The following is a 23,185-nucleotide window of genomic DNA, read 5'->3' on the forward strand; positions in this document are numbered from 1 at the left end:
ACCTGGTTGATGAGATCAGAGATAGACAACTGATCAAAAGTCAGCCTGATGAGGCTAGCCAATGACCAATTAAGTAACCTGGTAGAATCCTTCTGTCTCACTGAGGCAGTATGTACTTACTGCTGATGATGAGCCAGGTAACTCAAATCCTCTGACTCAGTGGCAGCAGGAGTAGTAGAGGAACAGCTGGAAAAAACAGTCACTCGGAACAGGGAACAATGGATACAGTCCCTGGAGATACAAACTGACGAGATCTTTAGAACTTCACAGTGTCTTGAACCATGTTTAAGTCTCCACAAGCCCTGCTGAATATGGTTGAGTTTCCTGTCTTCCACACATCCCCTTGTATCCCACACTTTCTCTTTTTTTTGGTGTTTTTTCTTTCTAGATGTTCAAAAATTTCTTTTTTTCATTATCATTTCCTTTCTTTAAGAACTTCCTTTGTCATTCTTTTAGTGTAGGTCTTCTGGTGATCGATTGCCTTAGTCTTCCTTTATTAGGATGTCTTTATTTCCTTTCATTCCTGAAGGATAAATTCACAGACAGAGGTGACAATTCTATTTTTATCAGGACTTGAAAAATGTTGTGTTACTTTCTTCTGGCCCTGTGGCTTCTGATGAGAAATCCTCCGTCATTCCATTTTTCCACCTCTAGGTAAGGTGGTATATATATATACATATATATATATATATATATATGTATATATATATTTTTTAACTGATTTCAAAAATTTGTTTTGTCTTTAGTTTTGTCATTTGATTATGATGTGCTTTGGCATTGATTTCTTTAGGTTTATCCCACTGGAGTTTGATGGCTTCTTGATTCCATAGGCTTATGTCTTTCATCAAATTTAGGAAATTTTCAGTCACTATTTTTTCAAGTACTTGTTTTAGCCTCATCCTTTTCTTCTCTCCTGGAACTTTGATGACATGACTGTTAGACCTTTCAATTTCTGAGGTCTCTGAGGTGGTGGTGGTGGTGGTGGTGGTGGTTTTTCTCCTTCTCCTTCTCCTTCCTCTTCCTCTTCCTCTTCTTCTTCTTCTTCTTCTCCTTCTCCTTCTCTTTCTTCTTCTTCTTCTTCTTCTTCTTCTTCTTCTTCTTCTTCTTCTTCTTCTTCTTCTTCTTCTTCTTCTTCCCCTTTTCTTCTCTTCTCCCTCCTCCACCTCCTCTTCTTTTCTATTTATTTTCTCTCTTTTGATAATATGGGGTAATTTCTGTTCTAGTTTCAGGTTCACTGATTCTTTCTTTTGTCTTCCTTCTGTTGTCAAGGCCATCCATTGAATTTTTTATGCTGGTTATTGTATTTTTCAGTTCTAAAATTTTCATTTTATTCTTCTTTAGGGACCTTGTTATTGTTGAATAGTGGTGAAAATTCCCCACTTGGCCTCCTCTGACACCATTCTGGTAGGAAGGAAGAGGGTGCCTCGTTATCACTGGTTGGAGATGAAGGTCTAAGATCCCCGTGTGACCTTCTCTGATAATTACCCAGATGGGGGTGGGGTAGGGTTACCTAATTATAGCTGGGCCAGGATGGAAGTCTCGTTACTCAACCTGTGCTGATAGGGTTGATATTGGCCTCCCCCCACTCCCACCATGATGTTGGATTTCTTGATGTTGGATTTGTTTCCATGGTATAGGGTGATTTTTGTCTAATTATTTCTGCCTTACTAGATTACATCTTTTCTGGTCATTTGTCTAGAAATAGTAGGCTTTTTGAGAGGATTTTTTTTTTATCTGCTTCTGTTTGTGTTTCTGGGTTGCCGCCTCTCTTGCCTCTAGTTCAGGATATACAAAACTAAAAGAGAACTCAAGGAATTTACTGCCACATTGTTCCTAGGGCACTAAATTCCCTATTTGGTTTCTCTTCTTCTCTTGACCTTTTAAAATACTCTTATGTTTGTTCTATATATAATATCTAGGAATTTTAGTTATACTTAGCAGAGGAATGGGGAGAAGTATATTTATTCCATCTTGGTCCAGAACTGCATGGAAAATAAATTTTTAAGTCCTTAAAGCAATTTAAGAATTTTCTAATCATAAATCCTTCAGAGCTAAATTAGAATCACTTTAGAAGAGTTTTTCAAGCTATATACTTAGTTATACATCTCACTCCTCACATTCCATTCTTCTGGCTCTCCCTGGGAAGGAGAAGAGTCATGGGACAACACCCTCCGTCTTCCTCCAACATTGAGAATCACCGGTTACAAATCCTGTTACTGATCAATGTGGTTCATCTTTCTCAAGTGTGCTGGGATGGAAAAAATTGAGAAGCTTGGCACATTATGTCATATGACATAAGGAAACTGAGACTTGAAGAGGTGGCAATCTTGTCACATAGCAGAGATGTGGTGAAATCAAGCCTGCACATGGGTCTACAATAGTACTGTGCAAATAAATCACCTTGATACCTTATTAAAACACAGCTTCTGGTTTAGTAAGTCTGGAGCAGGGCCTGAAGTCCTGCATTTCTAAGAAATGCTCAAGTGGTGCGGATGCTGTTACACTTTGAGTAACAACACTCTAGAACATTCAGCTTATTGCTCTTTTTACTGTCTGTATGAGTTGCAGTCCTTCAACAAAGAAATAGAGAATGCGTGAGGGTTTCACAGATAAGAATCTCAATATCTATGTGCCTGGTATATAAGAGTAGAGGAAGGTCTGAATGGTAAGGGAGACACAGAGGTAGGAGTGGAAAGACTCATCCAGACACCAAATACTCTGCTGGCTCTGCAATGCATTTGCTGCTTCAAAACTCCTCTAATTTTGGTGAAGACCAAAGGAAAGCTTATCAGAAAAAACCCATAAACTGTTTAGCTGCCCATGTAATCTGCTTGGGGCTGTCAGTTAAGAATCTTTCCCCTCCTGGAAAGGATAAGGACGTTCTTTCTCTATAATCTTATGGAGTGCAATTCTCTAACAAGTAACAATCTAGGGAAGGCACGTTACAATTCATGGTAAGGCATGAGAGACACCAACAACACATGCATTTTGGTCTATTCTGCTTTGCTGTAGTGTAATAGAAAGATAGCAGAATATGCAAGGTGTTCCCAGATTTGGGCCTTGATCCTGGCTGCATTACTAACTTTATATGCAGTCTTGAATAAACCACTTTATTTCTCTATGATAAATTTTTTAAAAGAGCTTAATGATACTAGCATATGGACTAAGGTCTATATAAAATGATGTACAAATTAATACTAGTGCCTCAATGTAATCGAAAGACTGAAGCCAAGTATACCAATGAATTGAATTGTAGCCTGAGACTTAAACCCTGAAGCCTTTGATATGGAAGATCCAGCAATCAATTTTCAAATAAATGCCATCAGTTAATAGTTATCAGCTATAAGTTGGGCTCTTTCTCTGTCAAGTATCACTGAGTTTTGTGTCATTTTTGATTTGTGGTTCCATCTTACTGAGGACATATATACAGAACCTATTGGGGACAGATATTTTATACTTTCCAATGTCATTGCTCACACAATCACCATCCTGGTGTCCCCACTGAAGCAGGGGACACTATGATTCACTCTCCTCTTTTCCATAAGGATTAGGGGAAATCCCGTAAGAATTATGACATGATGTGTTTGTGGTGGGGATTGACTTATGATTGGGGTGTCAGGGAAAGGGATGGAATGGGAGATAGCAAGGACTAATGGTGGGAATGAAGGAAGACAAGTGATATTGAATCACAAACTACAAATATACCCCTGGATATCAACACTTTGTGTGCATTTGTTGTTTCAATACCTATTTATTGACAGGGGAGAGCCCAAGTTGGTTTTGTGAGAGTATTCAATTATCAGAAAACTCCTAAGCCTGTCCCAGGCTCACCCCTTATTCTTCTAACTTCTTTGCACCTGGGTTGGTACTCTAAGCTCATAACAGTGGGATTACGAAGCATGTGGGTATTACAGGGAGATAAATCAGGATGCAAAGATCCTTTAGTCATCTACTTTGAAGAGGGCAACTGGGCAGTTTATGGGAGCAAGATTCAACTCTGTGAGTATTTCTCAACTCCTGGTGTTTAAGTAGGTTGTAATTGCAAGGGTTTGTGGGTGGTGGAAGGTTGATCTGGCTCTAAAATAAAGAAATGGAAGAAAATACACTGAACCCGTGGGCCTGGACTGGGGCCGGGAATGAAACTAGGAGAAAACATGAAGGAAATACATCCAAACTGCCTTATAATGTCATGGAGCCAGCTAATAAGTAAAATTTGATTATTACAAGGTCGCTGCAAAACTCGATTACTAAACTCATTTTGAAAGAACCCTAAACTGACTCCTTTTTTGTGGCTTCCAGTTTTCTGGGAAAGGAGGGATCTGGGGCACTAAATGACCACAGAACAAACAGTTCTTTACTCCCAGGGTGTGCTTGAAAAAGACCAAAATACAAGAGGGGGGACCTGAGAGTGTGAGGCTAAGGAGAAAAAGAGTCGAGAGCAGCTGGAATGAGCCCAGTGCAGTGTGGGTGGCTTAGCCTTCTCCCTCAGAGGTCAAAGTGTTTGTTTGTTCCAGTATGAAGGATACTAGCTGGATTTTTGTTTTTGTCTTTTCATGGCTTTGGTTTGGGTCTTCCTTGGCTTTCCAAATTATTTGATTCTCTCCGCCTCAGCAAGATCCTGGTGACATTTATGGGCCCAACCCCATCAGCGCAGGGAAACCACCCCTGCACCTATCTCCTCCTCACCCCCCTCTCTTAGCCCTTCAACAAGAGAATTGTCTATTTGCCTATATCTTTGCGGAGAAGGAGAGACCTGGAAGTCTGGGGTGATAATAGCAGCATCAGAAATCCTGACTCTGGACCTTCTGAAACTGCTCTTCCTTAGCTGGGATTTATGGATGATCATCCTCGGTAGCTTCCTACACCTGAGCTCTGTTGCCTTGGGTCCAAGGTGACATGAACCCTGGTTCCCTACAAAACCATGCTTTGACATATTACTTTGCTGCATCCACTTCCTTCTGCAGAACAACAGTTCATACTCTTCAAAAGGGGAAGGGTTAACATTGCTTTAAAAACAGAAAGCCATTCTGTCTCACAAAGGTCAATGAATTACTTGACACTTTGGGGAGGAAAAATGTGAAACATCTTCTTACAGCTAAAAGCAAGTCTGACACTAGATTGAGGATTATTTAGCCTAGGGATGCCCTTGCAGTTCCTGGGAAAGCATGGGCAGAGTAAGTTTAGCCTCTGGTGATGTGTGTGGTGGACAAGACTAACTTCCAAGGCAGGAAAGGGTCATATTTGTTCTGCTTCTTCCAAAGGTTTTACAGGGAGAACTGGAGGGCACATCCATGACAGAAACACTCTACGAGTTAGTTGATTGTCCTACATACTCAAAAATGAAATATTATACATGAAATTCATAATAAACATAAAATTCTTACCCATAGTGCAAACCCTGAGTATCATATCATGAGGATCCAGGGATTAACGAGGCAACTGTTATATAACCCTTTCTGAAGAGAATCACTTTACATAATACATCACACCTAGACAGGAACAGGAACTCCATCTGAGCCTAGAGGTGCAACTTCAAAATTATATATGTAAATATGCAAAAGAAATTTACAAGAAAAAAGGGGAAGTATAATCAAGGAAAGATGGAAATCAAGTGTGATTTTTAAGTTCTTTGGGGCTGCTTTTGGGGATGTCAAAGGAATCCAAGGAAAGCTTAAGGCAGAATTTCAAGACCGGGCATAAATGAATAGGGTGTTGAAGGGATACAGAAGATTACCCAGCAAGTGCTGATGACAGTCACCTCTCTGGTACATGACAAGGGCTCTTCAACAGTTGGCCCAGGAGAAAGGGTGTAGGGAGGGCAAGTGAACCTGTGTCCCAATCATAAATTTGTTTGCTTGGCTTCCTTGACTCCTATAAGGTCTATTACATAGTTACTGGGTTTTTTTGAGCACTTTGCACCAAACACTTATTTACATTATGCCCTTTACTTTTCCCCATAATTCTAAAAAGAAGGTATATTTAATATTATAGATGGAATGAGGTCCAAAAAAGTTATGCAATTTATCCAAGGTCACATAGACAGATTTTGTGGAGCAGGGATTTGAAACTATGTCTATTTGATTCTAAAGCACATAGTCTTTACATTGCATTGCCCCCAAAGGGTAATTTGACTGATTAGTTTACCTTAGGCCCTCATATTATAGACTCTGGACCTAACACAGTGGGATCCTAGATAGAACTGCTAGATTAAAAAAATAGAAGATGCCCGGTAAAATTATAATTTCAGATAAACAACAAATAATTTTTTGTATAAGTATGTACCATGAAATATTTGGGATATACTTATAATAAAAACCCCATTCATTATTTATCTGAAATTCAAATTTAACTGGGTGTCCTCCATTCTTCTTTGTTAAATCTGGTAATCCTAATCCTAGTAAGCTCTCCAGAGGAGAGAAAGGAAAATTTGTGCTTTCTTACTATTTTGAAAGAATTGAGAAGTCCAAAACTCTTGATCTGAGAGAAGTTCTCTAATTTTCTTCTGTGGCTTTGTCAGAGCTGGGATGTTTCAGTTACTGATGGTAAACTCTGAGAATAATGCTGCTCTTGGCTGCCCACCAGCAGTTTCCATGGTTCCAACCACACTTAGAAGAGACACAAACTTTGCCAGTTTACCAGGGCAAAAGAGGGTCCACAGCACAAGAACCGGATTCAGTGAACAGATGAGCTGGCAGCCCATTTCCTAAAGCCCCTGAGAGCTTTGTGAGGTGAAGACCAACTGATGCCTTCTCTGTGGTTTGGTGGAAGAGTCACGGGGTCAGGATCTCATGACCCAAAGTTCAAGGTATTAGTTCAACTTCTCCATTTATTTATTCACCCATTCGACAAATAGATACCGCACACCTGCTATATGCCAGACACTGCTCTAGGTTTTGAGGCCACAGAAATGAACAAAAATGGGAAAAAAAGCCCACTGGAGCACAGTCCAGTGGAGAATTAATACAAGATCCCTGGCATGAGCAAGTGATCAAGAGCCCTGGCCAGGTTCATCATCCCGGGTGATTAGTCACAGATTAGTCAATGTGTTTCTGTGGAAGAAGTTGAGAACTAGCAGGAGAAAATGAAAATAGTAATTGAGGAAAAGAAGATAAGGAAAAAAATCTTTTAGGCAAGGATAATAATTTTTTTCCTTTAAATTTTTTTATTGTTATGTTAATCCCTATACATTACATCATTAGTGTTTTTGATGTAGTGTTCCATGATTCATTGTTTGTGCATAACACCCAGTGCTCCATGCAGAACGTGCCCTCCCTAATACCCATCACCGGGCTAACCCATCCCCCACCCCCCTCCCCTCTAGAACCCTCAGTGTGTTTCTCAGAGTCCACCATCTCTCATGGGTGGTCTCCCCCTCTGATTTACTCCCCTTCATTCTTCCCCTCCTGCTATCTCCTTCTTCTTAACATATATTGCATTACTTGTTTCAGAAGTACAGGTCTGTGATTCAACAGTCTTGCACAATTCACAGCGCTCACCATAGCACATACCCTCCCCAATGTCGATGGCAAGGATAATAATTTAAACTCATTTTGAAAGTAATAAGAAAAAGCCGATGAACTTGAAGTCATACAATATAAAATTTGAGGCATGTTCAATGTGGTGGAGAAAGAGAAAGATGGTTAGCATGGGCCAAAGATGGTCAGGGAGAGCTGAAACTAAGGATATTAGCATAAATCTATAATTTATAGATTATATAAATAAATAAATCTTCCAAGTAGCAGAGCATGGAAGGGTTTGGCTCAGGGTAAGAGATTAAGGCTACTTAGAAGTTCTTTGGAGTTTTTTAGAATCTTCCTTCCCAGGAAAAATGTTATCAATTTTTGTGATAGAAAAAGAGAAAGAAGGGCGCCTGGGTGGCTCAGTGGGTTAAGTGACTGCCTTCGGCTCAGGTCATGATCCTGGAGTCCCGGGATCAAGTCCCGCATCGGGCTCCCTGCTCGGCGGGGAGTCTGCTTCTCCCTCTGACACTCTTCCCTCTCGTGCTCTCTATCTCTCATTCTCTCTCTCTCGAATAAATAAATTAAAAAAAAAGAAAAAGAGAAAGAAGAAAGGTCATCCTTTAGTTTAACATATTTACTTTTAAAATTTATCTCATTAATGCATCTCTATTTGTACTTGAAGAATGACAATGTACATTTCTATAGCTAAAATCAAAGTCTGTGAAAATCATATTGGATAAGTCCATGATTTGGATAGGAGAAAACGTAGAACATTTCAGAGAAATGGGTGGCTAAAGAACCTCATGTCTGGATATGGAGTTAAAGCATAAACGTACTACTTAATCACCTTCCATTGATTTTCCTGTGTGTGTGTGTGTGTGTGTGTGTGTGTGTGTGTGTGTGTATACTGGGATGTATCACATACTACATGGGGGTTAGGTGTCTCTGGCTCAGAGGTCCCCTGTCCAGATGACTACTTTGTTATTCCCCAGAACTAGGAAAAAAGTATCTTGATTACATGAGGTTTAAACAAAGTAAGGACTGTAAAGTAAAAAGCCCATAAAATATGAGGAAATAAACATTAAGAGTCAGGTTATTGTTTAGTTGGGTGGAAAAATATATAAAGCTTAAAGAATGTATCAGTGTTGTAAAGACTATAGATAGCATTTAGTCCATTTCTCTCTCTTCACAGATGGTGGAAGTGGTGATCACAGAGGGGCAGTACATATCATAATAAATAAATAAATACATATCAAATAATACATAGGAAGCTAGTGACGATTTATTGAAACAACACATCTACCTAGATTTTTGGTTTGTAAAAATCTGTTGTCAGTCTACATCCAACTACATTGAGTGCCTCCATTGATTTATACCATATTTTCTTGAAAATTTCTTTAAAAGTTGGTAAGTTCTTCCCTTTTGTGCACACAAAGTCCTGAGTTTTTCTGGCGTTTCCAGTGAGGGTCTAAGAATCAATGGTCCCTGTACCCTGAGGGGCCTTTTTTTTTTCCTCTCACCGTCTAAGGAACCTGAAAGAGAACGATCAGACACCCACGGACATCAGAATGAGTGACAACGCTACTTTGGTTCCTCCAGCTTCAAACCAGGGTCCCACTACCCCAGGCAAGGGGCCCCCCAAGTTCAAGCAGAGACAGACTCGCCTATTCAAGAGCAAGCCTCCTAAGAAAGGTGTGAAAGGGTAAGACCAAAATGAAAAAGAAGACTTTCTATTTTTTTGAGAAATTAATGCTCCCAATATTAAATAGACTTAGAAAGATTTCCACCCCATCCTCTATTTTCCTCTCTACCACAATCTTTGCTGAATCACATTGTTAGCCCTGGAAGGCTTTCTCTCTCACCTCCCAGGTCTGTGGTCACATTTAACATGGCAAATAGAACCTGTTACAGCAACCTTTGACTTGACCTTCCAGAATTTTCTTGACCACTCCTCTTCACTGGTACACCTTGTGGTTTAATTTGGAGTACTAAAACACTTTCCATTTCCAGAATACAGAGTTTATTTTTATGGTTTCAAATGTTAAGGCTTCAGTTCTTTATTTTTCTCTTTCTCTTCTTGGCAAAATCCTACTTATTTAACATACTCTCATATGTTAATTTCTCTTTTGAAGCCGTGACTGACTCTCTTAGACAAATGTGATCATGGCTTCCATGTTTGCATTTCGTACATTCAGCTCTCATAACTTGTATTGTTTTACATTACATTTGTTTATTTACATCTGTTCTCTGAGATTGAAGTTCCTCAGAGAAAATTACTTTTTTCCTCAATTCCCTATGCTTAATACAATGCCTGGCACATAGTAAATGCTTGATAAATGCTTTTGGGTAGCTAACCAAATGGATGAATTAATCATTTAAATGTCTTTCGTACTGTGTTTTCGTTCCAATTTCTTTATTTTTTAATGATTTTATTCATTTATTTATTTGACAGAGCAAGAGAGCACAAGCAGGGGGAGCAGCAGAGAGAGAGGGAGAAGCGGACTCCCCGCTGAGCAGGGAGCTTGATGTGAGGCTGGATCCCAGGACTCTGGGATCATGACCTGAGCTGAAGGCAGACACCCAACCGACTGAGTCACCTGGGCGCCCCTCATTTCAATTTCTATTTTTAAAAGTGGAGCTTGACTAAGTTGCCCCAGGAATAGTTCTATTTGGCTCTCAGTTGTCTTAGGCTAAATTTTTAGGAGGGGAAAATCTCTCCACAGGGACACACTGTCTGAAACCAGCCTGAGTGACTTTATCTTTTCCCCAGGTCAATGCAAATAAAAGATATTTCTCAAAGACAAAATCTTAAACCTCTTCTTTCCCCCTTAGTCAGGAAGCTCTCGATATGAGATCCTTTCACTCTGGTGTCAGCTAATTTTTCTTTTTTCTCCCATAGGTTTGGAGATGACATTCCAGGCATGGAGGGGCTAGGAACAGGTGAGCCACCCAAGGCCATGGACTTTCACTTGGAATTTTACCACTATCCATACTTTAGGCCTCAAAGGGCCATGAAAAATTACAAGAAATAGCTAAGGCAGCAGATCCTTGAAGACATAGAAGTGTGGGGCTTAGTCTAATCTCCTAAGTAAGTACGTATGTGCTCAGAGGCAAAAACTCTAACAGAGATCAAGCTAAGGTCCAAAGATACTAAATCCTCTTGTTCTGTTAAACAACACTTGAGGACGTCTAATGGTGAGTTGTAGCCTTTCATGGTAGAAAGATTCTCAGGGTTCATTTATCCCAACTTCATCATTTCTTCAGAAGAGAAATCTGAGACAGAGAGGAATGAAGTGACAATCTGAGGCCACAGAGTGAGGTACTGGAAACAAGGGAGGGGCCTGGAGAACTTTTTCACTCTACCAGACAAACCACTCCTTAACCAACTTCTTTTTACATATCCTCTGGCACCCAGAACAGGGCCTACACACTGAATGTATCCAATACAATATTTTTTAGTCAGCTAGTATAATTTGATTTGTTGGATAATGAATGAAAACAACCGGATCTTCCTTTTAAAAACACTGAACTTCGGGGCGCCTGGGTGGCTCAGTTGGTTAAGTGACTGCCTTCCTCTCAGGTCATGATCCTGGAGTCCTGGGATGGAGTCCCACATCGGGCTCCCTGCTCAGTAGGGAGTCTGCTTCTCCCTCTGACCCTCCCCCCCTCTCATGTGCTCTCTCTCTCTCTTTCAAATAAATAAATGAAATCTTAAAAAAAAAATTAAAAAAAATAAAAACACTGAACTTTATTTTTTAGAGCTGTTTTAGGTTTACAGAAAACTTAAGCAGAAAGTATGGAGCTCCTCCATACGCCTGTTTCCCCTATTATTAGCATCTTGCATTAGTGTGGTACATTTGTTACGAATGATGAACCAGTATTAATAACATTATTATTAACTAGCATTTATAGCTTATATTAGGATTCCCTCTTAGTGTTGTCCAGGTTTTGACAAAGGCACAATGTTGTGTATCCATCATTACAAGTATACACAGAATAGATGCCCTAAAAATCCCATGGGCTCCACATGTTCATCCCTTCTCCCACCCTCCACAAACTCATGACAACCACAAATCTTTTTACCCTCAAAAAGTTTTGCCTTTTCCAGATTGTCATACAGTTAGAATCATACAGTATATAGATTTTCCAGCCTGGCTTCTTTCACTTAGCAATATTTATTCATTTAAGGTTCCTCCATGTCCTATATGGCTTGATAGTTCATTTTTTTTTTTTTACCACAGAATAATATTTCATTCTATGGCTGTAACACCATTTGCTTACCCTATTAAAAGATATTTTATTGCTTCCAAATTTTCACAATTATGAATAATACTGCTATAAACACCATTGTGCGGGGTTGCGTTTTTTTAAAGATTTTTATTTATTTATTTGAGAGAGAGAGACACAGCAAGAGAGGGAACACAAGCAGGGGGAGTGGGAGAGGGAGAAGCAGGCTTCCCGACAAGCAGGGAGCCCGACAGGGGACTCCATCCCAGGACCCCGGGATCATGACCTGAGCCGAAGGCAGACGCTTAACAGACTGAGCCACCCAGGCGCCCCATTGTGCAGGTTGTTGAGTGGACATGTTTTCAACTTATCCAGTACACTTTTGATAAATGGTGTAATCAGTAATCAGTGTCCTTACCAGGCAATTCTCATTGTATTTGCTTTTAACAGTTAAATGCCACTCCTGAGACCTCAAATACATTTTTCAGCTATTTTATAAAGGTCATTTGCTATTCCCCTAAATCAACTGCTTTTGTATTTTGGCCAGATGTACATAAGACCAGCAGATTTGCTTTGGGTTCTGGAGGATATGCTTAACTCTGCCAACATATTTGGAATACTGGAAAGAGCTTTACACTGAGGGGAGATCTGAGATCTTTGACTTGGTTTTAGTCCCATCTCTATAACTCTGATTTTTCTGTAGGTATTTAATCTCTTTGTGTTCCAGTCAGCTTCTCTGTAATTCAGGGATAATAATATTTTATTGCCTGAAGCAAAAAATTGGATTAGCAGATGCCTTGAGATTACTTCTCAATATGTGACTGGATACAGTAGACATTTCAAAATGTAAAGTCAGAGAAGAATGCATCTGAATGGGTAGGAAGTAAGAAGGCAGTGGATTTCCAGATCATGGGAATTTAAAATGCTTCTATTTCTCATTTTAAAGCCTTGGCCTGATTAGAATTCCACTTGTGTCCCTTCCAGAGTGGTTGTGTTTTGAGGAGACCCAGTTTGATTGCTGACCTGCACCCCCTACCCAAGGCTAGCTCCAGTCAAAAGCCTTGGGTCACCTCTCCAAAGACGTACAGAATGAAACCAATGAAGATGCTTACCTAGGGGGCCTGTTCTGGGGGCATCAGAACCCTGCAAGGGATTAATTAAGCAATCAGTCGAATCCTTCCTGGGCGACAGGGCCATTGTAGATAACTTCCTGGTTACTGAGACAATGAATAGGAGAGAGGAGTGAGGTGCCTTCTTGAGGCTCTGAGGGGCAGGGGGAGAGGTTGGCTTACAAGTTCTTCTTCCCTCTCTTGCAGATATTACGGTGATTTGTCCCTGGGAGGCATTCAACCACCTGGAATTGCATGAGCTTGCTCAATTTGGAATCATCTGATGCACCAGAGGTTCTGCCATCAACAGCACCTGCTGGAGTTTTGATTACTTTTGCCCTATGATCTGCCAGAGTCTTGAAATTCAGCATGGTTCAGAAGTGGTTTCCTCAGCTTACACAAGTCATTTCCCCTAAATTGCTACAAAGAGTTCTTAGTGTCGGACTCTCTCTTGCCATATAGTTCAGCTTGGAATAGTGGATGCAAATTGACTTTTGATAGGGCATTTCAAACTTTACCACACTTTCCTATCAGCTGGTTAGAATTCATTGATAGTTCTCTGAATTTTGTTTATTTGTTAAGTTCTTCAAATCTATTTGTAGTAGACATTCCCTGTAATTAGTAGTAGCTTTTTAAGTTAACATTTATGTCACTCCCCTCCCTTTCTCATTTAATAAAGGAGATACTTATCTTGAATCTAATGATGCAGTTGTGTTAAATGCTATATGCAAATATCTGATGCCCTGTTCTGAGAGCCAGTTAAACAAAGAAGGCACAGTCCTCCAGGAAACAAGCACAGTGCATGTGAAAGAGCATAGGAATAAGAGTCAAGCCTGATTCTGCTTTGTAAGTTAGTAAATTGTGCATGTTCTTGGTCTAAATTTTATTGAACTGGGTTATCCCTGAGGTCCTATGCAGCTTGTACAAATTGGACAGCCTTATGTTGATGGAAGACTGGCGATTTAAACTCAGGAATCTGATAATGTGAGCCTTCCTTTTAGTGCCTTGGCTCAGCTAATTGACAAGATTTAGTTCTATAAAGTTTAGACTCATATGCAAAGACAGGTAGTTGAGCCCTCTAAATAAAATGATGGGTTGCTTCACCCCTGAGGTTGTGTCAAATGTAATGTGTACATAGCTATCGTTCCCCAGTACTTTCAAGGCAATTGTGCAATTCAAAGGCTGCCTCTGTCTGACTTGGATGCTTTGGGTACTAGCTGTATTAATTTCTTCATTTCAGTTTTGTAATCTGTGGTAAAAGAGTGGAGTAAATTAACTGAAGAGAGAGTTGGGATTATAGAGAGGAAAGAGATCTGGGTTCTAATCCTGGCTCGACCAGTAAATTACTCTGCAATTTAGGACAAAGATTTCTCACTTTGGATCCTCTAGGTTGCCTGAATCAGGTAATGTAAGGTTCATGGCAGTGATAATTCCATGACACTGAGGCCTGCAGAGTCTAAGAATGAGAATTCAAGGAGCTCAGCACTCTAGAAAATGTCTTGTGCCGCAGGCTCTGTACCATTTTGCACAAATGACCTACTGACCTCTGGCCAGAAGACTAGAAGCCCAAGGAAGGCGTCTGGATTGGTAGGGGGTAAGGAGACTGTGGATTTCCAGACCATGGGAATTTAAAGCAGTCCTATTTTTTTTTTTTTAATTTTAATTCTTGGCCTGACTAGAATTCCATTTCTGTTCCCCCCTTGGTAGAAACAAAAAAGTACAGAAGAAAAAGTAAAGCATAAATTCAAGAGTGGAACCGTGACATGCCAGATGTTAGTGGGGATGTGTGCTTCCCCCTTAGCAGGGACTCCACCCATGGACCTGTTTTCCATCTAGCGGCTCCATCTGATAGCCAGAGCCTCGGGCTGCACTCGTTCATTCCCATATGCCTCTCAGTTACGGAGGTCTGGGTTCTTTTCCAGTTAGGTGTGACTCTGGTCCACATTTGGTTTACTTTGCAAAGGTTTCTCTAGACGTTTTAAGAACACACCCAGAGGACCATACTCAATGGCCAGGCTGGAGAAGGATCTAGAAACCATGCTACATGAAGAATTGTCGAAGGAATTGATAATATTTAGCCTAGAGGGGAAAAATGATAATTGCCAGCAAATATTTGAGAAGTTGTAATGAACCGGATGAAGCAGATCTATTTTATGAAGTATTCTGGCATTTGGCAGTAAGCTGCAACAGATAAATTGAAAGCCATTCAAATCCTAGAATTCTATTCTTTCCATTTCTAATTCTACATCTCCCATTTCTATTATTTCTAATAAGAAACAAGAAAGCCCTTCTTATATAAATAGCAGATAGGAAAGAGAGAAAGTAAATCATGCTTCCAACCAAAGTGTTGGCAGCTGAGATGATATATTCAGAGTAACTGAGGAAGTTTAAACAAAGGGACTATTTAAAAAGGCTTGGGGTGGGGGTGCCTCGCTGGCTCAGTCGTTAGAACATGCGACGCTTGACCTCGGGGTCTTAGGTTCAAGCCCCACATTGGGTGTAGTGCTTACTTAAAAAAAAAAAAAGAATAAGGTAAAAAAGGCTTGAGAAGGGTTAAGGCGTATCTATAAAAGGTAGGACAGTAACCTGGGGCTAGCAACAGTGTTGGGGCTACAATGTTTCCAGCCTTACACCTGACGGAATCCCAGTAGGTCTTCTCTGTAAGAAAGGCCCCCACGAGGGCTGTGGAAGGACACAGCCACCCCACAGTGATCCTGTGAGTAATCAAGAGGGGCTGGGGGTGAGGCTTATCAATAACCTAGTGGTATTCTTCTCCCATCCTCTCCTCTCTTGATGCTTCCCATTGGATAAACCTAGTTGGAAGTCAGAAGACAAAGGAGCCCACTGATGTGGTCTAAAGTTCACTTCCAACAGCAGGGATCAGGTGGAGAAGGGTGGAGAGTGGATGTGTAGGGGCGAATGGGAACCATCCGGCGGGGCACAGTATGAAAGAACTGAAGCCCTTTGTCCACCAGCAGTTGTTAGCTGGAGTTGGGAAATAAGCCTGGGTATGTGTAAAACCTGTGAGGGTAGAGGAAGGACAATGTCAAATAGAAGAACACGAAAGACAAAAGAGAAAAATCGCAAGAGGAAGTTATCGTAGCATTTAAGGGTCTGGAGAATTTCTGGAAACGTTCTGACACTTTCTCAATAATAATAACCACTGAGGATTTCTTGTGAAAAACACAGAATTTGGACCCCACTCCAAATTTTTTGAGTAAAGGTCTCCAGGGGTGAGATCTCAGAATCTTTTATTTTCAAGAGGGGCTCCAGGGGATTCTTATGATTGTGTTGGTTTGAAAACACTGATGTGGTCCAAGCCTACCTTGTGAACGTTAGGAGTTAGAGAAATCTCGTCGCCACCCAGGTGACTGATATAGCTGGGTCCACGTGCCCCTCATAACGTATGCAACAGATGTGAGAACAGGAGCTAACATTCGGGTGTCCTGACTCTTGGATTGACAGAATAGACGTGCCTCATGACTTCAGACCTAACCCAGTTACATGCTTCTCAAATTGCACAGAATGTCAGAGAGTTTGGAAGGTAAGTGTTAGACTGAAGCAGTTCCAAGAAATATAAGGCCAAACGGGCACCATGACTCCCTGGGTGAACCTCTTGCCATTGTGTCACATGGTGGTCACCCTTGTTCTGTTGCTCCTCTGACTGGAGTAGGGGAGACCAGGGAGGGAAGGAGCTTTGTCTCAGCAAGTGGAGGCGGTGACCTTCACTCATCCTCCACCATTTTCTATTTGTTCACATTATTGGGTAGAAGTGGGGGTTGATGGAGCTGATGATGTAAGTGCCGACCCCCATTCCAGAGCGAAGTAGCATTACCACCGGAGAAGAAAATAATGTGTAAGGAGAAAATGCTCCTCTGGAGCGCCTTACCATAAGCAAATAAACACAGTTGTTATTAAAGAATTGGAACTGTGCAGTGGACTCTAATTTTTTCCTTTGCCCAATGAGAAAAACAAGAATCACCATACACTGAGGAAAGGAGGGAAAGTATTTTCTCAACAACTAAAGAAGGGAGGGGAAAACACACATAGACAAGGATAATCCGTAAGACTAAGATTTTGCGCAAGAGGAAAACCAATCACTCGAGACTGACCAACACGACAACTAATATTATAACAACTAAGCAAATATGACACCGACTTGTTTTAAAGAGAGAAACAGAAAAGGACTTACATTTTAGAAAAGGCTAGAGGGAAAGACTTAGGTCACAAAAATTGTGTGCTTGTATAAACTAGCGTAGTGTTTTCTGCAACTCTAAATGAGTTATTTGACTCTCTTTTTATTTTTTAAGGGCAGAGTCAGACTGATGAAAACTGGAATTTAAAACAAAAATCATGTAAGACTGATGAATCATAGACCTGTACCCCTGAAACAAATAATACATTATGTGTTAATAAAAAAAAAAATAAAGTACAACCACTGGTTAACGACCCTTAAAAACAAAACAAAACAAAACAAAAAAAAAACAAGAATCATAAACTGATGATCCACATCAGTCTCACCATGCCCTTACGGCCAAACAATCAGGAGTCGTGGGTTTGGCCGGCTGTGCTGCGTAGGATCTGCTAGACAGCTTCTTGGGCTCAGTGTTTGAGAATAAAGCAAAGATATTGGACTAAATAACTGTCAAGGTCCCTTGCAGTATAAAATTCTAGAAATCAAGTGATAAATCTGAGCATATTTCAAACATGAACAAACCATTCTCTTTCCGGCCAGAAGTCCCAAGGCACTGAGTTCCCAGCTCTTTTCGTGTATAATACTGCCACCTGCTGTAATGAATGAACACCTCAAGGACACTTGGAAGATTCTATTGGAAAACTTGTAATCCATGGAGCTACTTCTGAATTTGTTCCCATTCACTGACCAATTCCAATTGTTGTACACCTTGGGTATTCATGTGTATCAAGCACATGCTTATTCATGCCTAAGATAAACATTTAAAAGAGTATACACAGGAACAAGGTAAGTCTCATTTTTACCCCCTGCCCTCTGTCTCCTGCCCGTTCTCAGGCAATCCCTGTTACTAGTTTGTTGTGAACACTTCCAGAGACAATCCTATGTGCATACATTTTTTTCCTTTGCACGATGATCACCTACTATAGTCACCGTTCCATTCCTTGCTTGGTCACCTATCTTATCTTGGGGATTGAGGGACATTTGGGATGTTTTTATTTTATTTTATTTTTTAGATTTTTATTTATTTATTTGAGAGAGACAGAGAGAGAGAGAGAGAGAGAGCACAGAGGGAGAGTGAGAAGGAGAAGCAGACACCCTGCTGAGCAGGGAGCCCAGCGTGGGGTTCGATTCCAGGACCCTGAGATCATGACCTCGAAGATGCTTAACCGACTCAGCCACCCAAGTGCCCTGATTTGGGATGTTTTTAGACTCGTTCATCTTTCTTTAATTGTTTGCACATGTCTGACACTTTTGCACAGGCTTATCTCTAGGGTAAATTCTTAGTAGTAGAATGGATGGAGTTTGAAGGAAAGAGATTGCCAAATTAGCCTCTAAATAATTTGTGATCACAAAGTACACAATTATATACACTTTTCTTAACACTCTCATCTAATAGAATATTCATGCATTTTTATTTTGTCTGAGACTGAGCAGGTTTTCATGTTTAAAAATCACTTTTATGTCTTTATGAATTGTTTTCTTATGTGTTTTGCCTGTTTTCCAATAAGATGGTTGATCTTTGTGCTGAATTGTAAGATATTCATCTCTATTTGACTGTCAATCTATCTATCTATCTATCTGAAAGGAAATATTTGTCTTTTATGTGTAGTAAATTTTCTTTTCCTATTTGGTTTCTTAGTTTTTAATTCTCATTTATATTATTTTTTACCATGTAGATGTTTTAGATTTCATATAGTCATATTTATAAATTTTAATGACTTCTGTGTATTTTTGTTTTACTTAGGTCTCTCACCTTCCAAATTTGAAAAAAAAAAAACTTTCACATTTTTTCCCAATTTTTCTTTCATTTTTTTTTTTACCTTAAATATTAGATTCATTTGAAAGTTGTTATTGCAGAGAATATTTTTCCCAGGTAAAGAGCCCTAATGGAATTTATTTATTTCACAATCCACGTTCCCACTACTTTATTGAATTGCTATGTTTATCACAGTGCCTCTATTTCTGTTATTTTACACTGATCTGTCCATTTTTATTTATTTTTTATTTATTTTTTAAAGATTTATTTATTTATTTATTTGTCAGAGAGAGAGAGAATAAGCAGGGGAAGTGGCAGGCAGAGGAAGAAGCAGACTCCCCGCTGAACAAGGAGCCTGATGCAGGACTCGATCCCAGGAGCCTGGGATCATGACCTGAGCTGAAGGCAGCTGCTTAACAGACTGAGCCACCCAGGCATCCCAATCTGTCTATTTTTAAATAGCTACCAACTTCAGACTATGTTGTAAGATCTGTGAAAACTTTCCTTGTCTCATTATGATTCTTTTGTATACATTTTCTGGATATTATTGTATGTTTATTTTTTCATTTATAATTTGGAATTAGCTTGTCTAGCTCCTTCCACTCCCATCCTGCACATGAATCCCCCTAAGAAATTATCTTGGAATTATTTTTATTGTGGTTAAAAAAAAAAACACATGTGAAATTTACCCTCTTAAATTTTTGTGTACAATATTGTTAACTATAAGCATAATGTTGTACAGCAAATCCCTAGAAATGTCTCACCTTGTTTGACTGAAACTATACCTATTAACTAACACTTACCCATTTCCCCTCCAACCCCTGGCAATCACCATTCTATTTAATATAAATGGAATCATGCAGTATTTGTCTTTCTGTGACCGACCTATTTGACTTAGCATAATATCCCCAAATTTCATCCGTGTGGTAGCGTATGACAATATTTCCTTCTTTTTCATGGCTGAATAATATTTCATTGCATATCTAGGCAACATTTTCTTCATTCATCTATCAATGGACATTTAGCTTGTTTCTACCTCTTAGCTATTTTGAATAATGCTACAAATAAACATGGGGGTGGAAATATCTCTTTGAGACCCTGATTCAAATATTTTGGATATATACCCAGAAGTGGAATTGCTGGATCATGTGATAGGTCCATTTTCTTTTTTTATTTTTTGAGGAACCTCCATACTGTTTTCCGTAAGAGATGCACCATTTTACATTCCCACCAACAGTGCACAAGGCTTCCAATTTTTCTACATCCTTGACAACACTGATTTTCTGGGGTTTTGTTTGTTTGTTTGTTTGTTTTTTATAATGGTTATTCTAACAGGTACAAAGTAATCTCATTTGTGGTTTTGATTTGCATTTCCCTCATGGCTAGTGATGTTGTGTATATTTTCATGTACCTCTTGGCCATTTCTATGTCTTCTTTGAAGGAGAAATTTGTATTCAAGTCCTTTGTCCATTTTTAATCAGGTTACTTGGGATTTTTTTTTTTTTGGTATTGAATTTTAAGAGTTCATTATTTATTTTGGGTATTAATCCCTTATCAGATATATGGCTTATAAATATTTTCTCCCATTCTGTAGATTGCCTTTTCACTCTGGTGATTATTTCCTGTGCAGAAGCATTTTATTTGATGTAGTCCCACTTGTTTATTTCTGTTTTTTTTGCCTGTGCTTTAGGTGTTATACCCATGAAATCACTGCCAAGACAAATACTACGAAAGGTGTCCCCTGTTTCCTTCTAGGAATTTTATGGTTTTAGGTCTTGTTACCCATTTTGAGTTGACTTTTATGTATGGTGTAATATAAGGTCCTCTTTCATACTTTTGCATGTGGTTATACAGTTTCCCCATCACCATTTGTTGAAGAGACTGTCTTCCCCATTGTGAAGCATGGCACCCTTATTGATCATTTGACTGTATATGTATGGGTTTACTTTTGGTCATTCCATTCTGTTCCATTGATCCATATGTCTGTGGTTATGCCAATACCACACTGTTTTGGTAACTATGGCTTTGTAATATGTTTTCAAATCAGGAAGTCTGGGGTCTCCAGCTTTGCCATTTTTCAAGACTATTTTGGCTACTTGGGGACCTTTGTGATTCTATATGAATTTTGGGGTTATTTTTTATATTTCTGCCAAACACACTATTGGGATTTTCATAAAGATTGCATTGAATTTATAGGTTGCTTTGCATACTACGTACCTTTTAACAATATTAAGTCTTCTAATGCATGAACATAGGATATTTTTAATTTTTTTTTACGCATTCAGTCACTCTATGCCTTTTAGCTGGACAATTCAATTCAATTCATTATCGATAAGGAAGGACTTACTATGGCTTTTTCGTTAAATGTTTTCTATCTGTCTTACAGCTTTTTTTGCTCCTGTCTTCCTCACTTGCTGCCTTCTTTTATGTTTCACTGATTTTATGCAGTGATATGCTTTGATTTCTTTCTCACTTTCTTCTGGGCATCTTCTATAGGTAATTTTTTTTTCTGGTTAGCATGGTATTTTCATAAAGTATCTTATAGTGATAACAATATATTTTAAGCCGATAACTTCAATGGTGTACAAATACTCTACACTTTTGCTCTTCTTTTCCATGTTATTAATGTCACAAATTACATGTTTTTATATTGTGCATCCTTGAACATATTTTTATAGTTATAGTTTCTTTTTGCTTTTGCCTTTTAACTTCTAAACCAGAATACAAGTTGTTCACATAGGGCACCTGGGTGGCTCAGTCGGTTAAGTGTCTGCCTTTGGCTCAGGTCATGATCCCAGGGTCCTGGGATCGAGTCCCACATGGGACTCCCTGCTCAGTGGGGAGTCTGCTTCTCCCTCTACCCCTCCCTCCTGCTCATGAGCTCGCTTCTCTCTCTCATGCTCTCTCCTCAAATAAATAAAGTCTTTTTTAAAAAAGTGATCAACATACCACTATTACAATATTCTTTGTCTATATATTTACTATTAGCCATAAGCTCTTATTTTCATATGCTTTTGTGTGGCTGTTTAGTGTCTTTTTGTTCTCACTTGAAGGACTTCCTTTACTATTTCTTGAAACGTATTATGTCTGTTTACCAAATGTTGGACCAAATAAAGTGCTGACCTTGGGTAGAATAAGTTGTTTTTTGAAAATAAGATGACATTGGCCAAAAGAAAAAATATATATATATCTTGTTCTCTTCCAATCCTCCCAACTTGAGGTAATGTTTTTGGCCTGAATGATGTCGTAGTGGAAGGTTGTGAGATGCAAGCAAGAAAGGTAATAATTAGAACTGGAAACAGAAGCAAATAGTATGCTCTGGTTATATCAATTCAATAAACTCACTGTTTGACATTTTTGGAGACTTATTATGGATAAGACCAAAAGCTCTGGAGCCACAGAGATAAATGAGTTGCTACTCCAAATGCATCTTCTCATCTGTAAAGCAGAGAAAATTGTATCTATTTCATGGGAGTGTTTTTAAAGCTTATATGAGATAAGAGTGTAATGCCAAGCTCATGGTAAATGCTCAGTGATCCCAGTAAGATTATTATTGTCATTGTTAGTATTATTATGAATCTCTTGCTCTCAGGGTGCTTATAGCCTAGCACAGGGACAAAGTTTGATATGAGATCACACTGAAGGGAGTCATCAGCTACATAACAGTGCTGGTAGATGTTGTGTCTATGGAGGGGATGAATACTGAAGTTAGGAAGAGTAATAATTTGGGCGAATATGCCATTGCTCTTCATTTCCATCATCTTCTTGATCAATTATTACAACAACCTTCAAATGATCCTTCTGTTCTCACCTCTGCCCCCCAACTCATCCTTTAGATCGCAGCTATAGTGTTTGTTTTCTCAGAATTCAGAATGTAAACTCTGTGAGTACAGTGACCTTAACGTATTATTCTTGGCTGTGTTCTCAGTGTCTGCCATGAAGTCAGACAGACAGTAAGCAGACAGACAAATACCTCAATAGGTATTTGTTGAATTAATGAATAAATAATAAACTAAAAGACTCTGGCCCTAACATTCCTATCTTAGCCTGAAAGCATCCTCCTTCATGTTGACTTTGTATTCATGAGAGGTCACATGCAAAACTGGCAAAATTCTATGCTGACCTAGATGTCTGTAGGATCAGCATTGTAAATTCAGCTGAAACTTCTACATACACTCCCTCTCTTCCTAAAAATCAAGAAACCTCTTGAGAAATTTCAGTTAAAGACCATATCTACTAGCACCTTGCTTGCAAATCCTTCACTGGCTTAGCAGAATTCCATTGATCTATGTTTTTAAGGATCGCCATAGAGTAAATGAATGTTTTGTTTCCTATTAGAAACCACAAGGTTTTAGAGCATGTCAGCTTTTGTTTTTAGCTCTATTATGTAACATTCTATCTAGAGGTAGAGAGAAGGGCATTGGGTATAATTAATTGT

General features: G+C 39.3%; 1 protein-coding gene across 1 annotated transcript in view; it reads left to right on the forward strand.

Annotated features, from left to right (window-relative positions):
* Positions 1–13,451, forward strand: part of PDE6H (phosphodiesterase 6H) — a 24,409-nt gene extending 10,958 nt beyond the window's left edge. The window contains exons 2-4 of the mRNA XM_028119677.2: positions 8,989–9,162; positions 10,360–10,400; positions 13,004–13,451. Coding sequence (XP_027975478.1) covers positions 8,989–9,162; positions 10,360–10,400; positions 13,004–13,080 — 292 coding nt within the window. The 3' untranslated portion in view covers positions 13,081–13,451. The remainder of the gene's footprint in view (positions 1–8,988; positions 9,163–10,359; positions 10,401–13,003) is intronic.
* Positions 13,452–23,185: the final 9,734 nt, after the last annotated feature.

This window comes from Eumetopias jubatus, unplaced genomic scaffold (assembly GCF_037043125.1).
Source record: "Eumetopias jubatus isolate StellerSeaLion01/CBP00866 unplaced genomic scaffold, mEumJub1_p1.0 scaffold_8, whole genome shotgun sequence".
In the NCBI taxonomy this organism is placed as follows: domain Eukaryota; kingdom Metazoa; phylum Chordata; class Mammalia; order Carnivora; family Otariidae; genus Eumetopias; species Eumetopias jubatus.